This window comes from Anopheles aquasalis, chromosome 2 (assembly GCF_943734665.1).
Source record: "Anopheles aquasalis chromosome 2, idAnoAquaMG_Q_19, whole genome shotgun sequence".
In the NCBI taxonomy this organism is placed as follows: domain Eukaryota; kingdom Metazoa; phylum Arthropoda; class Insecta; order Diptera; family Culicidae; genus Anopheles; species Anopheles aquasalis.
Genome location: NC_064877.1, coordinates 62941009 through 62958146, shown reverse-complemented (window position 1 = coordinate 62958146; position 17138 = coordinate 62941009). Strand labels below are relative to the sequence as shown.

Sequence of the window (17138 nt, the reverse complement as noted above, 5' to 3'; positions counted from 1 at the left end):
CCGTAAGGAAAGCATAAGAAGGGGTCCTGTTACTGGCCACGGTGAATGGTAATAGTTAGACCCTGGTGGGGGGAGCGGAAGAAGAGAAAAGAATCTTGGGTGCGATAAGTAAATTAGGGAGAACGTTTTTGCGCGATCCAAATGATGCTGTCTGACCTTCCTTGGCTCAATTTCTTCTTCCATGTTGCGCCATATGTGAGGTCGGTAGAGCAGCAGCAACGCAACACAAAAAAAAACAACACGGAAAATTTAATCAACCGGCTGACGGCACTCGCACCACTTCTCGGCCAGGCCCAGCTTTTGATTAACGAAAACAATCCGCCTGATAAGGCGCATCGGCAATCGTAATCGGTAGTGAACGAAAAAATTGTCCGCTTATTTGAGTTTGATTGTTTTGTGCCCATAACCCGACCCCATCTCGTTGACTTCCCGTAATCAAAGCCCTGCCAAAGGCCCTGATAGTGAGACCCCGACACGCACACATGGTCCAGAGGTTTATGGACATTCCGGCTGGCGGTACCGGATCTGTTGTTCCTCAAGGCCCCTTCGCAGTCTCTGCCCCACCAAAAAGGGGTCGCGTTGAGTCGTCGCAGGTTAAAAATGGTTTGATTTTTTTCCCTCGCTCGTTTCGCTTATTCATCCACATTTACGGAGACGGTCCCACAAACCCGGCTAATGAACGGTCCCATCCGTTTCGCACCGAGGACTCCTTGTCCTGGTTGCCGCTGTCTCTGCTGCGCACTTTCAGATCCAATATGGAAATGGCTGCAGCGTCGCATACCTTTCCCAGGGCACCCATCATCGTGATCGTGCTTACTTGGTTGGGTTTTGTGGAACCCGGCCGAAACCGACCGAGGGGTGGTTCCGAAAATATGGTTCACCAACCTGGTGTGATCATTACGATCACCAAGCTCAGGGCTCATTGTCACCCGGAAATCAAACTATTTTCTCTTCGCATCCCCTTTCGAATTCACTCTCACTGTCGGTCGATGCGTTTCTCGCCGGAGGTAACCTTTCATGGCCAGCGGCTATTCGATCGACCGAGGAACCACCACCGAAAAGTCGCAACCGCTCACCACCCCACAGCAGCCGTTTTCCTTTTTCGGTCGATCCGCAGCGCTCCAGCCACTGGCGGACGCAGTGGCGAACGAGAAAAACTGTTTGAATTATTATCATTTCCCCCCGCTGGTGGTTGTGGAAGCACAAACACGAAAAGAAATGTGTGAATGTGTGCTGGCCGCTGGTTTCCCAAAGCTGCTGCAGCGAGACAGAGGACCTTCATAACCGCCCAGTGCCGGTGGTGGTGATCCCAGTGGTGTGCTTTCGCAGTCGCGTAGCGCAAGTTTCGCTCTCGTTCGTCAGCTCTCTGTCAGGGTGTCTGTCGGTGGCCCGGAAGGGGGATGGTATAAATGGAGCAATGATTATTATTTCATAGCCCGCCACAAAAAGCACCAGCCACCAGCAGCCGTGACCGTCGCCGGAAAGCCGGAAAAACGGAACGGAAAAACATAACAAGAAGTGGGAGCTGGGCGGAGAGGAGAGAAGGAAAACAAACTGCAAAACCCGCGCACACCGCACGGTGGACTTTCGTTGCCATTTTTCGGAAGCATAAATTGGTGTTTTATAATAAAACCACGCCGTGTTATGTGAGGGATGCCCACCTCCTCTCTCTCTCTCTCTCTCTCTCTCTTGTTTTCAGTTTTACCGCCACACTCGGTCTGTCGTTTGATAAAATAAATCAAAAAAGAGAAAGCAACAGAAAGCGTTTTGTGGCGAAAATTCTCGCAACAGTCTGGGGAATCGTGTGGCAATCGTGGAAAACCGTTTGTCTCCACTCCCGGTTCGTCAATCAGCCATTTGGACATTGAACGGCGTTTTACGGTGGGGGCGCCGGTACTCTTCTCGATCGTGGGGATCCGCTTAAACATATAAACTCAAAATCACTTAGTAGCAACACGCTGCCGGTTTGCTGTTGAACTGGTGGAGCTGGACCAAAAGCAGGACCATAAAAATGGTAAAGGCAAAGGCACGGCAACTAATAGGAAACCCGTCAGCCATCAGCCATCCTCGCGGTCCTCGTAACTCCGGTCCGGAAATTGAATACCGAAACAGTGCCCACCCTCCCTTCGATTGTTTTACGATTTCCAGGTTTTATTTTGCAAAAATCCTCGACCTCGTAACAATCAGGAGTTCTTGTAGCGAAATGCGTTGGGGTACCCGGGATTTTATTACTTTCCCGGAGAGTCAAACGAACTGACAACCGTGGATCGGGCGCCTACTAACCAGGCCACTGACCCAAGGCTAGTCGTTACGCAAAAGATCCTCCCGGGGGCGAGGTCCTTTTCTTTTTTTTTCTTCAAAGCTGCTCGCCGGTGACGCATTAAAGACGAAAACATGGCTCCCATTCCTAGTAGGCCTAGTATTTCATGCTGCTGGCCGTCTTTAACCTCAAAAAGTAACGTAAACAACAACGAAGGAACGAATACGCTCCCTTATCGAACACTTTGCACGTGATGACGCAGCTCCACTACACCATAACGGGTGAGCAACGGGGCTGGAGTGTGTGCCGGGAGTGTGCGGGTTTGGGGCAAATGTTGTTTTTGTTTTTCACAAATCATGGAGGCATCGAGTGGTATCGAGAGCACTTCCGGGAGTGTCCTCCAGGCCCTTAGCGGTTGGTAGATAAAAAGGAATGGCCGCTGCTCCCCCAAACCGCCAACATTCTGGAAACAAACTAGTCCAGTGCACTGTTGTCGGTTGTTACCAGCGCTGTGCGAGAAGCCGAAGCGGCACTAGATTAACAACTAGCAAGGGGGGGGATGGGGATTCAATTTTTCCACCCCCAACTACGATTTCACGGCACTTCCGGGGAGAATCCAATGTTTCTGTCGTATGACCGAGCCCGTTTTCCGTTGGCTTATCTTTGGTGCGAGAAATCATGCCGGAACAGCCGGAAAAGTCACGCCGACGGGACGTGTAACACATCACCCGGGGGTTGAAGAAGGGCTGCTAACGGCGATGGCAGTGATTCAATAACTTTTACTCCATTGTAGACCCCGTCGGAACGCCGACTGCTGCCGGTGCCCAGGAGGTGCTGGTGCCGACATTCCCGTGGAACATCCGTGGAGATGAAAAATGCGCCAGAAACCACCATCGTCAGCACCTCGTGGCACTGGCAGACTTTCTCGTTGCCTCGCACCGCGGCTGATCGAAAGCAGATTGGAGCCGAAGAGGGCCAGGATGGTGGCGATGATAAAAAGACGCACTGCTATGCGCCCACTGACGCCCACTGGGCTGGAAAATGGAAATTAAATCGAAAAAGGATGCGTAAGGATGCGGTGGCAGGCCGGATAGCGAACAAACCGGCGCCAAATGGTGCTTTGTTGTGGTTTTTCCCGAGAAAACGGAATCCGTCGCCGAGGGTGCTTGCCTTTGGAGCGTTCAGCTTTCAGTTGGCACGCTCGAGCACTCAGCACTTCTGTTTGACGAGACGATTTGTTGTCATCATCATGTGGCGGAAAATGGGCCGGTCTGGGCAATTTCGAGTGAACAGTGAGTGCGATCGCAAACACGCGAACAAATGTCACGCAAATAGCGCATGTTTTGCTTGATTTATCAGCGCACATGAACAGGGCCCTTTGTTGAGATCACAGCAACGGTTACGGTGCCTTACGTGGCCAGATCCGCTTGAAGTAGTATTTCAATTATTTCGAGCTCGAGCTTTGTGGTTTCGTTAGCGGAATTTTGATAACCGCTACCGACCGACGACGAGCCCCCTTTTTGTCTTCTAACTCCCAACACTAACGAAAACAACCACACGCAGCGGCGCATCCCAACATCCGGTGCGTCATCCTCCGGAGTGATGCTATGGCGACGATAATGTGGCCTCCACTCGGCGGAAGTTCCAATTAAAGTCGCAGTGGCAGCGTTCTACTGGAAGGGACGCTGTGCTGTAGCATGTAATATGAGCACATTCTTCCATTAGAGTGCCTCTGCGTGTAAGAATGGCGTTCCCGTTGGCACACGGGCACGGAATCTGGCTGATCTCCCGGAGTGCGCGCGGGCACAACACAACACATTGCATTGCTGCTGCTGCTGCTGCTGCTGTACACCAGCACGTGCCCACCATATTTGACTTTAACACCCCGGAAGAGCGCACCAGTCGCGCCTGAGCTTGGTTAGAAGGAATTTTTGTTTACTATTACACTATATTGTTACGACGAAAACGAAGTATTTTCTGGCGCGGGAACCGCTTAAAAACGGGCACGTACCCAACGTTAACTGAATGGTGTGCGCGTGGCCTGCTCGCTTTTAGAGTGATATGGACCATATTGTTGGTAACCTATCGCACGTCAAAACGTGAAGAGAACGCTGTTAGTAGCAAACTATTTTGCAAGCGAACGGTTTTGTGCCTTTTTTTGCGTGAGAGTTTTATGCCTAAATTTGTGGTAAATAAATGCGAGAACAGACATTCCACCATGTTTTACGGGCAACCCTTGGCTGTCACTAAGTAAAATCGTAGTAGACATGGGAATCGAAACGTGCGTTCGTGGCGCAATTGATGCGACGAAGAATTGTATTTTTGGCAAATTGCTTCTACTTATGATAAAAAAAAACACACGACCAGATTGCAACAAAAGAACTATTCTGTCGTGTATGAAACACTCTAACCTAAAAGGGTTGTTTTGGTAACGATGCAGCAACGCTTTTATCACCTTTTTTCTGCACTTAAGCCATCGCCATCATCAAGACCGCGACGCTCCTCACGACCTGTACACAGATGTGCTGCCGGACGGACGAATCGTCTTCTTCCCTCAAAGCGTATCGGCGGAATGGCTAATGCGTGAACCACGGTGTCAAGGGCCCGGTGCGCGTGACGGCTACTGGCGCAAAGCAGGTGAAAGTTAGAGGTCGTTATCAGCAACAGCCCCAGCACCATTCCAATTGTCGCCATAAAAGCCACCAGCCAGTCAATCGCACCGGGTGCCACGCGTGAAGTGCCCACCGCGATTGGCGATTATCTCGCGTCGGCTTCACTGTCCTGTCACGGCAATTTCCCGACCGATCGCGTCGAGGCCAACCCTTCGGGTGAAATTTGTCTAATTAAAATAGTTTTCCTTCTGCTTGGCTCCCGAGTGGCCACATTGGAAGACCACGCGACCGGAGCCGCTTGCTCCAACAACTGTACACAGACAGTAGTCCATTGTTCGGTCCAGCACCACGGAATCTGGTTCCCAGGGTCCCGGCCCCCCTCCCAGGGAGGATGATTTCAGCAACGAATTGTGCATTCTTGCGCCTCGCGCCGTTGCGACAATAAATTTTCGAATTGCGTCGAGTTGCGCTCGCGCGCGCACCTCGCGTTACCCACTGGCGGTGGCTTCTGGAAAGCTGCTTCTTTGTTTCACGTGAGATCTCTTGCCTCCGTGCCGCCGTTTGGCCTTCGAACCGAACCGAACCGTTGCCTTACCTTCACACGGATTCTTAATCTTGCGATGGGCCGCTTGCCGGGGTCTGGGAACTTGGGCTGAGCAGAAGCAGAAGAAGAAAACAGAGACATCGAGCACGCAAACCAACCCAAGCACCACGATAAAGCGCAACATAAAGGGGCAACCCCAAACAACAACAACAACAATGCAAACTGCCTCACGTTTTGAGTCACGCACCCTCCCCCGGTGAGGTTTTCCCGCGCTTTCTCGTCGCGCATGGAAAGCGGTCTCTCTCTCTCTCTTGCTCTCTCTCTCTAGCTCTGTCTCTGGGTAACCCCGGGATACCGGTTCCGCATTCTACAAAAATGGCATAAAGAAGAGGATTCCGGATTCGTTTGCCTTTCTGCTGACGCTGCTGGCAACGCGGATTCAATCTGTGCTCAATCCGTTCACGAGCTTCGATTTTGCCGTTTTTTTTGTTTTATTGATTATCATCGGGACCCGAGACCAGGCCAATGGGACACCAGTTGAAGGGCCCGTGATTTGTGCTTTGATCTTGACCGGGGCTGCCACAAAAGCGCCTCCAAAAAACCCACTGATTTGGCCTTTATGCGAGGGGTGAGACTAGCTGCTGCTAAAGGTTGCCCACCCGAGAGCGATTGAATCCGATCCCTTTTCCCCTTGGGCTACCACCAAAGGGACACCGTTAGAGTCGATTAGAGAAGAGCCCAGAACCCAGCTTCAACTGTTTGCTTATTTTGCTCGAATCATCCGGCCGGAATGTTAATGCTAATGTTATCCTGGTGTTCCTTTATCGCTAACGATATGGTTTTCCCTTCCTCTTTCTTCTCCTTCTTCTAGACCACAATTAAGATCTACACCGCCTGCCTACGCCAGGACATCGAGTACAAAACGTTGGGCATCTCGTACGACGCCACCAGCAAGGGTGTTGTGCAGCAGGTTCTCCGAAGGTAAGTTGCCACCGTAACCGTAACCTCACCAAGATGTCGGTGTCTTTCTGGAACCGTAATTGGTGTCTGCCAGTGTGGGTGTGTCGTACAGTCACTTATTGCTTCGGTGTCCTTTTGTTCCTTCTCCTCTCTCTCCCGCTTTCTGTAGATGTAAGATGCGTCATCGAGATCCACGACTCTTCTACCTAACGATGGAGGTGACCGTTCGCCGGCCGGGCGTGAAATCCGTGCTCGAGCTGGACGATGAAGCTCGGCCGGCACTGCTGCAGGCCTGCCATCCGAAGGGTGACTCCAGGTAAGAATCCGAATCCCCAACCGGCATTCTTTTGCCGCACGTTGCGCAACTAAAACTGACTCCCTCGTCACCATGGGTTTTTTACAGATTTTGTCTTCAGCAAAAACCTGGCGGTCTGATTCGGGTCCACACGTCCGCCCTGCAGCCCAACTCTCAGTACAAATCGTTGCTCATCTCGGAGGAGACGACCTCGGACGAGCTGCTGTCGCTGCTGCTGTCCTGCTACAACTCGCTCGAACCGGTCGAACAGTTCTCGCTGTACGAGGTGTGCCCGGGCCAGGAGTACCAGCGGAAGCTCCATCCGGATGATCTGCCGCTCAAGACGCAGCTGCAGCGTCAGCAGAAGGGCGAAATCATGCACTTCCTGGTGCGCCGCAATCCCAACTATCCGCGGCGCCGCCAACTGCTTGCGACCATCGCCGAATCGAAGCACTTCATACGGAACGCACCGACGAACGGCGGTCTAGACGGCGCGAATGGTCAATCCCAGCCAATCCAGAACCACCATCAACCACACCAGCATCATCATGCGCATCAACATCTTCATCATCATCATCATCGACTATCGCTACACTCGACGACGGGCACCGGATTCACATTGGGGACGCTCTGCGGACCGGTTACCTCACCGACCAACTCCTTCATCTCGGACATTGTCGATGGGCTGTCCTCGTTGAACGATCTGCCATGTGAGACGAACAGTTTACGGTTAAAGGACAGCTCCTTCTATCGGCCTTCCTCACTGGACGATTCTACCGCCTCAACGGACTCGAACGACTCCACGGAATCCTCGGCCTCGTCCTGCTCTTCCTTTTCCTCCCTTTCGTCCGATTCTTCGTCCTCCTCGACGGCTTCATCGTCGGCCGCCGAGCTTACCTTCGCCGAGGATGAACACGACGCCGAAACGGACACCGATACGGACACTTCGACGTTGCGCCGTCAATCCGATATCGCGACACTCACGAGGCAGCATCAGCAACAGAACAACAACGAGGAATCCACACCGTGCCAGCAGTGTCCCAGCAAACCGGCTACAACCGGCGGTTGGCGTCACTCGGAACCGGCCCCGGAACTGACGGCACCACCGGAAATCAAAAGCAAAAACAGTGCCCAACACCAGCAGCCACCACCACGGCCCGCTAAATCGTCGTCCATGCTGGCGGCACTTAGTAAACCTTCGCTCCCTGCCTCTCCGTTGGCCGCTCCGTCGTACAATCCCGTGTACAACATTCGCGAGATACGCACCGTGAGCCAATCGTTCTCGGCACTCGGGATCGATAAGAAGTTGGCTGACATTCGCTCGTCGGTTAGCTCTAGTGCGGTAGCTGGTGCTGGTGCTGGTGCGGCTACTGCCTCGGTGGTGCGTAGTTCCGTCGTAAAGGAAATGGTTAATACGGATCCGGCGAAAGGTGTCGGTAACTTTGTCTACATCTAGACGCTACGCGTCCCGTACCGGACTCCGTGCGCCCCTTTTTTATCGTCCTAGTCTTGATAGTAGCGCGTGTAGTGGTAGTGCAAGCTGAACCTGCAATAAACCTAAGAAACTGTGACAGTACCGGCCACCGAAATGGGCTCCATACAGCGTCGCGTTTGTTGAGAAGCAGAGAGAGACAGAGAGAGAAAAAGAGAGAGAGCAGAATGATGGAAAGGAATGGTTCTTCCCGATGGTTCCATTTTATCACCCTAGAATGATGTACAGATTACCAGTTACTGATGAAAGGACTGTACACCGCAGGGTACATGCTGGCCAGGATTGTCGCTCAATGCCACACCACAAGGCATTGGGCGCGAGGGAACGAGATCGATCAACCTGGGAAACAATGAACGCTGTATGCCAAAGAGATTTTAAACGTTAGATAGTAGTCGTTAGGGACTAGCATTTAGTATGAACTAGAATGAGCAAGTGAGAGAGCGAGAGGGCCCAAGCGGAGTTTGCCCATTAGCCAAAGCGCCCCAAATACCTTCCGGTTCTGCCCATCGGGGGGAAACACTAACGCCTCAGTCTCTGGGCGGTGTTTCGTGGCGTGACTCCTGCCCCGAAAATCATCATAAATACCAAATGAACAGTTTACGAATCTATGAATCTATCCGCGTGACTCTCTATTAAAGGTGACTCCTACTCGTACTATATGTTTGCTTGCTTGCTTGCTATCGCTATCCGCATGCCGCATGGAATCTATACTTTCGTTAAAGGTTTTATTAAAATATAAAAAGCTTATCGAATTATTCAAATTATTGTTTGTTATACTCTCGGTGCAGTTATACTCTCACGTGTTTCGAATGTGTCTGTCTCAGCGTAATCTTTTAGCTTTTCTCTCAGATGTGTATAGCTCTCCCCTTTTTATGTTGTGTAAGTAAGTTATAAATCAAATATAAAGTCTAGTTTTTTGAAAACATTTAAACCGAAACTGGTGTTCTATGATTTCTTGATGACATATTGGGATATTGGAACCGGCTTTAGGTATTGGTTTAGTTTTTTTACACTACATCATAGCTGAATACAAAAAGGTAAGTATAACGAATTGCTGTCCTTAAATCCAACAATCCGTTCCAAATTTTGTTCAACAGCAGCTACACGAAATTGCTTGCAAAATTTGGTCAGATGAAGTTCTTTGTTTCCTAGCTTATGAGCAAAAAACACATCACCATTTTAGGAAATTCAACAGAGAGGAACGTTACCGGAGTTTTATGTGCTTGATGATTGAAATTAAATGTTTTTGCTTTTCGTCCTTGATGAGTGTCTTTGTAGCAGGAATAAACCTTGCCCAACAATTATCATTAAATATTTAATTTCTGGCTCATGTGCTGTTAGTTGTTCTCATGATATTTCCTTTTGAAGCACTATTTCTTCTAAAGTTACGTGTCGATGTATATGTCATAAAAAAGACTGGAAGATGCTACCACTTTAAAATTTGACTTAGAACAACTTTATGAACATCTGTCTTGCATAATGGTAAATACTTTAAAGCAGCATCCCATAATAACTCTCAGAAAGGACGCATTCGAAAACAGCCGCGTCTTCAAAAATAATGAGCAGCAACATGGCAAGTTTTGTTTAAATTGAGAAATCTCATCCTTTTCCGTTTCATGTCCTACTGCACATTCCCAAAATGTTTGCACCTTCAGTGCTGCTGTTGCTGCTGCTGTGGTTTCCATCTAAAACATCCTTCATTATGACGAATGGCGCCATGTGTGCTTGAGTTTCTGCGTTTCAGACCAGCCACAACTGTGTGGTAAAGGATTGTGCTTGTCATCGCACTCGGAACCACTTGAACCTTACATGCACGGCACGGTCACAACATTAGACGCGCTCAAGTGGTAACCCCAAAAACCCGTGACCAAATTAGTCGAAACCGTAAAACGGTCTGCGTGTGCTTTCTTGTGGTCAAAACCTTTCTAGGGGGCTCTGCAAGAAACCATCGCGCGCTTCGAATTGTTGCATGTGCCTCATCTTTATGACTTTATGTCGTCTGCAGTTGAGTGGAATAGTGATAAATAAACGGCGATAAATTGACGCCTATGAAGTGATGGAAAAACTAACAGACCAAATAACCAAAAACCACAGAAACGTCCGGTGCCTCTGCCTCCCATCTGGATCGATAATGCAATCTTAGCGCAGAAAGCCTCACCCGTGACGATTACTACCTGGCAAAGCAAATTTTCGCGAGAAACCACAAATCCTTACCACCATCCCCTTAGTGTTGTGTGTATTCTGTTGGGCCTGTACTTGGTGCAGTGTCCCGTTTTACGGATCGTTGGAGTCTTATCTGGTGGGTCTAAGGTAAACTTTTCCGTCTTATGTTTGCTCTGCCTGCGGTGGGACAGTATGGAACGTTCCGGATCGCATTAGCATTCGGAACCAACCAGCTGGCGGTAGTGCCGCTGCTACTGCTGCTGCTGCTAAGGTTTCTCATTCATTCCAAAATCCTACTCTAACTCTTCCGTTCCAAGGGGCAGGATATGCTTCAAACTTTCCGCCCAAGCCGTGGATCCCATGGATCGGATGTCATTGCGATGCGAAAGGGCTAAGCCGACGACGACGAGGACGACGAGGCCACACCGGCTCGATCGTTAACGAGGATACAATCGTACCGTGTCTTGGTGCCCGGTTGCCTTATGACAAGAGGAAATCACCAAACATTAAAGACGCGTCTGCTCTTCCTCGAAGGAACCGCTTTCGGATGCATTCGGAGGCATGATTGCTGATGGCGACACCGTGACACAGACACTCGAGGAACTCGCTGGCAACCGGTTTTACCCCGTTCGGTTTCGGTTGTGGGAGTTCCTAATGGAACGGTAAATCATAAAGGAAACGAATCCTCTAACCTTCTGCTGCTGCTGCTGCTGTTGCTGCTTGTGTTTGTGTTATTGTTTGTGCTGTTGAGTGTCTGGAATGTATTCATAGTTCGTGTTCGAAGGAGCTGGAGCTCGGAACCGAAAGAACCGTCAAGAAGTCAAGTGTTGGTGTGTCTGGTGTCTGCGCTATGCAACGGTATGGTAATGTGGTGCATAATTTGCGCCAGCATTGTATTCTGCATTTTCCATAAATCTTCAACAATATTTCAGAATAATAAACCATCTCCTGCCGAAAGTAATTTGAACCATTTAGAGAAATATTCGCTTCATATAGCCGCGCAATGATCAAGCGGACTGTTTAAGGACTGGCGCCAGGCATGTCGCTTCCCTTTAAACAACAATTCCCCTATCAAATGTGTCTATGTTAACACAAACAAACGTACCGCGTCTCGCACCCGAAACGGGCCCGTCTTCCACGACGGATAGCTCACCAACGGAGCACGGATGAGGTACGTTTACTGCACTTCCGGCCCTTTGACGACGACCTCCCAGTGGATCTAGGATGCATTCGGGATGCTCTCGGGAGCAGCAGCAACAGTAGTAGCTACTTTATAAACACCATTCATTCTAATAACAAAACATTTTAATCCGCTCCAGTACGCTCAACGGTCTGGTTGCAACAGGGAAAAGAGGCCAAACGGTGGAATTGGTGGCACCAGGAATGTAGGAATAGGAATGCGAGCTTTATCGCTGGCCACTGGCACCAGGGACATAACGCGGGCGGAGAAATAAGGATTAAAAATGCATCTCATTTTTCCCCCCGTTCCCCTAGTCCCTGGCCTGTCGGCACACTCTGTGTTTACAAACAAATGAAGAATTATGTAAATCGAGCAATAAACCAGTCCAGTAGGTCTTCTACATCCTTGCACATCCTTCTTGAATGGCCGTACCGTACTGAACGGGGCGCGAACAGACGCATTCCGGGAGAGAACTCCGGCAAAGCAATGTGGCATCTCGGCATTTGGCTTACTCATTCTCCATTCCCCGAGTAACCGAGATGCTGTTGCTGCTGCTGCTGCTGCTGCTTGATAATTCTGTTTATCTAATGAAATCTTTCGAACGCGCGCGAGCTTCACGCGTTACCTTTTTTGGGCAACACTCTTTGGCGGAATTTTTGCCATCAGTTGCAGCGCATTGGGCAAGAAGTGCGCACAATTACACAACATTACAGGCGATCATACTGTGTGGTACAAGCTCATATTGGATGCAGGATTGGTTTGATGTGCGTGTGGGCAGCTGGAAATATTTGAACGCAGCAACATTTGGGTTGTTCTACAGAGGAATGGTTTGGGAATGGATTTTGCTGACGAAAAAAGTTAAATTGATATTAGAATTTTAGTACGGATTTCTTCCCTGGAACGCATTTTTTGTAGTTTATGATAAAGTGGTGGGTATTAAAATGAATATTTTTAATTTCCCAGCTCCATGCTTGACGATAATTACATTTCTTTTTGCGTTGCTTGAAACTGACCTCTAATTTTCCACAACTTCATTTACTTTTGAGAGAAAAGGTGTTTTGATCCTTTAACAGAATTTACATAATGAATTCATAATTATTATCCAATCTCCATCAATTCTACGCAAGATCCGTAACCCTTTTGGACCAACCCAAGCTACAATTCTCGAAATATTGAACACCAATCGTCGTCAGCTGCGCACGCAATCGCGATAAGATAAGTGCGGCAGATGTTGGGGCTCGCCCAGTTGGGGCCGCTTGTATGTTTTGGTGCTCCAGCTCCCACCAGCGTACGCACACCAAACGATCCCGAATGGAGCCGCTTGCGGAACGAATACTGAGACACCGGGTTGGTATATTAAAGAGAGCGCCAACCGGTCCACTTTACTCACCATCAGCACCATCCAGTGTTTGTGCGCCCATCGAGATTCGCGTCCGATCCGATCCGGATTCCAGAGTGTGACGGTAGTCGAGAAGCATAGCATAGCACACAGAAAGCCAGAGCAGCAGCAAGCCAAGAATGTCTTCCCGTAAGATAACGCCCATGTTTAACGATTACGTGTACGAGGCGATCCGGCGGATCGCGGTCGAGCAGGGCTTCACGCCGGATCTGTTCTCGGTGGATTTCGACGAAGAGACGCGCATCGAGTGCGACGGGTTCGTGAGCTTCGTGTTCAAGGCCATCATCAACGGCGATGATCGGGAGTTTACGGTGTGGTGTAAGGTGCCGCCGAACGACGATCCGCGCTCGCTGGAGTTGTTCAAGCGCGAGTGCTTCTTCTACCGTGAGATTCTGCACGGGTTCTACGACTTCCAGAGTGAGAAGGGTGTGCTGGAGGAGTCGGGTGATGGGTTCTACGCGACACCGCGCTGCTACCTGGCCCACTGTGACACCTCGAAGCCCGAAGAACCGGAGGCACTGATCATGCTGGAGTATAATGAGGCGTACGAGAAGTGGGACTGGGATAAGCTGGAACCGATCAATGTGGAGCACACGAAGTTGGTCATGCAGCAGCTCGGCCGATTGCATGCGCTCTCGTTCGCGATGAAGGAACAGCGGCCGGAGGTGTTTGCGGCGTACAAGCGGAGCAACGATGTGCTGGTGGAAAAGAACGAACTGTTGACGCTGCTGAAGGAATCGTTCGATCGGGCCACCGTCACGATGAAGACCCGTTTTGAGGCGGAACAGGACAAGATTCTGGCCGTGAAGGATGCGGTGTTCGAGAGTCTGAAGGCATGCTGCGATCCGGTCAAAGCGGAACCGTACTGTGTCGTCACGCACGGTGACTGTTGGATCAATAATCTAATCTACTCGCACAATGAGGTAAGTGGCTGGCCACCATGGGGTGTGTGGAAGGTGAAAAGAAGTACCATGACTGATATGACTTATCACGGGATCGATTTTTGCAGAATAATGTGGCCACCGGCGTCGTTCTCACCGATTGGCAATCGTCGCGGTACGCTTCGCCCATCCTCGACCTCTGCTACTTCTTCTTCATCTCCTCCGGTGAGCAGTTCCGGCGGGATCACATGGACAGTCTGCTGCACTACTATCACGGTGCGCTGGCCGAGTTCCTGGAGAAGCTCGGTGGTGACGCAACGAAGCAGTTCCCGCTTACCACGCTGCTGCGTTTGATGAAACCGTACCGGGAGCTGCTCGGGAGTTAGCGCTGCCGTGCTGGGCTCCCGCGATCGCGATCCATTATCAATCCAACCCATCCCACCCCACCCAGGAGGACACCGTTGTGGAGCGGTGCATCGCTCCCCCGGGGGATTGATGCCATCCATCCGATCGTGGGAAGCATCGTTAAAACCGACGACGTTGAATGTGCGAACGTCTCTGCTGCCGTTGGTGCTGCTTCTTAGGCGAGACCAGCGTGTCGAGACCGGGAAGACCACCCGGGGTCGAGTCGTTTGGTATTTTTGGTGTAGAATGTCACCAGCAAGCAGCACGGGCTGGAAGAACGATCACAGAGGCCTAATGTGGCCATAAATAGAAGCACAGATAAGATACCAGAAATAGGCGAATTGTTTGCTACGAAAAACCTACTCATGATGACTTGGCAATTGGGCAGTTTCCGATCGATTGGGGGGCCGTCACGATGCGAAGAGAAGCCATTGGGTGATGTGGGAAGTCATTTCATTGATTTACAAGCCCCCGGGGGAGATGGTTGTTCAGTGGCGATAGGAAAGCTTGGTATAGGCCTATCAATCGTCTCATTACATCAGAATGGTAATACCGTTTCTCGATAAAGCGTCAATGGGGCGGTTTCGAACACATCAATTTAGGAGTTACCTCTTCAGAGGTCTTTCCATTTGATACACTTTTACGGGTAGTTGTGATAATATTCCTGCTGATAGGTACACTATATTTATTATTCTTTGTAACTTAAATATCTACTATCAGTAGAAAGCTTGTTATCAGACTGTCTACCTTAAAGCATGCCATCAAGGTTAACTGCTTTCTAGAGAAGCTCAGCATCCAAGGTAAAAGATGCCGTGGTAATATCTTCTATCAGGCCATCAATTTCGATTTGATATGCCACAAGCATATTCAATCACTCTGTTTGAATATGAAGCGCATGAACTGTCATGAGCAATGATTTGCTATCAATCATTCTCTTTTCTGTCGCTGCGTTGGTAGAGAAGTCTGTCTCGTATGCTCAGCATTGTCAATTAACAATCGTTTGTAAATTCAAACAATGAATTACATTCTAACAGCATATCACATAACGCAGAATTGCTCATTTCAAATTCAACGATTTAACACACGATGTGCAGATTTCTTCGTACCAGCAATAACATCGAAACTGCATCTAAACTATTTACATCATCATGTTTAATCTCATGATACTCCCTCTATACTCCCTCTGCATGCACCGTTCGACCCAAGCAAGACAAGTTTCTTCATCTCCTGTCTCTAACGTAATACCGGATGCTGTTGTGCCCTTCCAGCATCCGACTGCTTCTGGTTGGAAGCGAGACCCAATGGGGGCACCCGTTTGCTTCCGCAATCAATATCCTTGAGATTGGATACCATCGAGAAACGGTGGAGTATGAAGTGTTCATGGGGTTAAACGGACGATTAGGTAGCAAATTGTTTACAGCATGCTGCACATATCGAGTTTCATGCAAAAGGTATTCTGAACCCGATATGGTACGCAAAAAAAACTTAAAACGTTTCATATTTCTTCACACTTAACCTGCTTTTTATAATAAAAGTTCAGTGGTTAAGGTTTAAATTTGAAATATTTAATTTTATGTATCTAGTTTTACCTACTCTTTGCAACTTAAAGCACGACTATTCGCATATCATTAAATAAACCACGGAGATCATTAAATTCTACTTACTTGTGTGTTAAAGACGAGATTGAATATGCATGTTCCTGCCGTTGGAAGCAACAGAATTGAACAACAGCTTGCACCGATGCACTCGAACCCCGGAGCTTAAGCGTGATTGCATGTACACACTCGGTAATTCTGCTACTCTGCTTTGCCCCAAAAAAGGTTCACTTTCCAACGGACCACATACTGGATCAGCGAGTGCAATGCGTTATGTGCCATGCTGTGCATCCTGCAGATATGCAGATTAACTTCAGACCTTTCTTACACCCGGTAGCTTTCATAATCGTCGATTAAGTGCTGCGCCTGGTTGGGCATTTTTTTCCTTTTCTATTTCGTTACAAAAAACCATTGACAAAAAAAAGGTTATCCCGGGCCGCTTCCAAAGGATTCCGAGAACAAGGGTCCGTATGACGTCGTGGAGTGCGTTGATGTTCGCTGTCTATCCTTCTTTGCTTTAGCTTCTTGCCGCCGCAGATTGCCGCATCTTCTTCGCCCACAGAGCACGTGCACAACATAAGTTGATGCCTTCCTCGCTTACGTACTTCCTGTGCACAGCGCTGTCATGTGTTTTAAGCAAGGATTCATTCGGGTTCTTTCATTCCCCCTCTCCTCTGCCACGCTGGCCGCTGCCGCTCTCCAGATTTGTTGAAGATTCGATAGAAACGGAGTGTGGCTGATCGGTGACCGGGAATTCAAAACCCATCCGCTCCCGATGGAAGCCTTGTGGACGCATCGGTGCGCTCAGAAAACGCTCGCAGACCGGACGATTGTTTACGTGCTGTAGGGTTTCCGTACGGAACAATAGGTGGACGGTGGAATCAAAATATCGTCTCATTCCACCAGATCGGACTGTCACTAGCTCGAGAGGAAGGTCCGGGGGGGGGGGGGGGGGGGGGAGGCTCATCCTAATTTGATTTCTGTCAAGTGTCACGGAAAGTGGGCCTCGGTTTAATATGATTCAGCTTTTGGACACATTCCGACCGGAAGCCACAAAACCAACAAAACCCGTTCCATACATCGACGGTGTTCTATTCAATCCCAACCCGATCCAACGTTGCATAACGCATTTGTGTTCCCTTCTAGAAACTGGGTTTTGGGGGGGGGGGAAGAACTTTTCCCAGCACGAAGTCACTGTGTCATGCCGGTGATGTGTTGGAGGCGTACGGCGTACTTGGAACTGGAAAGTTTGAACCGGAACGTTGCTATCTCAACTGTGTAGTAGAGGAATTCATGTTTGGTTAATCTGTTTGATTTTGGTTTTTCGTAATTGAAAACGTACAACCGACATG

The 17138-nt window shown here is 49.4% G+C and overlaps 2 protein-coding genes across 2 annotated transcripts in view; both read left to right on the top strand.

The window, feature by feature from the left end:
* Positions 1–9058, top strand: part of LOC126570619 (uncharacterized) — a 33256-nt gene extending 24198 nt beyond the window's left edge. Inside the window, exons 3-5 of the mRNA XM_050228534.1 lie at positions 6288–6397; positions 6546–6692; positions 6780–9058. Of these exons, the coding sequence (XP_050084491.1) occupies positions 6288–6397; positions 6546–6692; positions 6780–8127 (1605 nt within the window). The 3' untranslated portion in view covers positions 8128–9058. The remainder of the gene's footprint in view (positions 1–6287; positions 6398–6545; positions 6693–6779) is intronic.
* A 3834-nt stretch (positions 9059–12892) lies between these two features.
* LOC126570649 (uncharacterized) lies at positions 12893–14524 on the top strand. The gene is made up of 2 exons (XM_050228581.1): positions 12893–13828; positions 13915–14524. Exons 1-2 carry the CDS (start codon positions 13025–13027, stop codon positions 14170–14172), a joined length of 1062 nt encoding a protein of 353 aa, XP_050084538.1. The 5' UTR covers positions 12893–13024; the 3' UTR covers positions 14173–14524.
* The last annotated feature ends 2614 nt before the right edge of the window (positions 14525–17138 follow it).

What these genes read in the sequence shown, in the direction of transcription:
- LOC126570649 (XM_050228581.1), top strand. Translation starts at nt 13,025, where the DNA reads ATGTCTTCCCGTAAGATAACGCCCATGTTTAACGATTACGTGTACGAG. An exon ending in TAATCTACTCGCACAATGAG is followed by an intron (nt 13,829 to 13,914) that starts GTAAGTGGCTGG and finishes CGATTTTTGCAG; the next exon opens with AATAATGTGGCCACCGGCGT.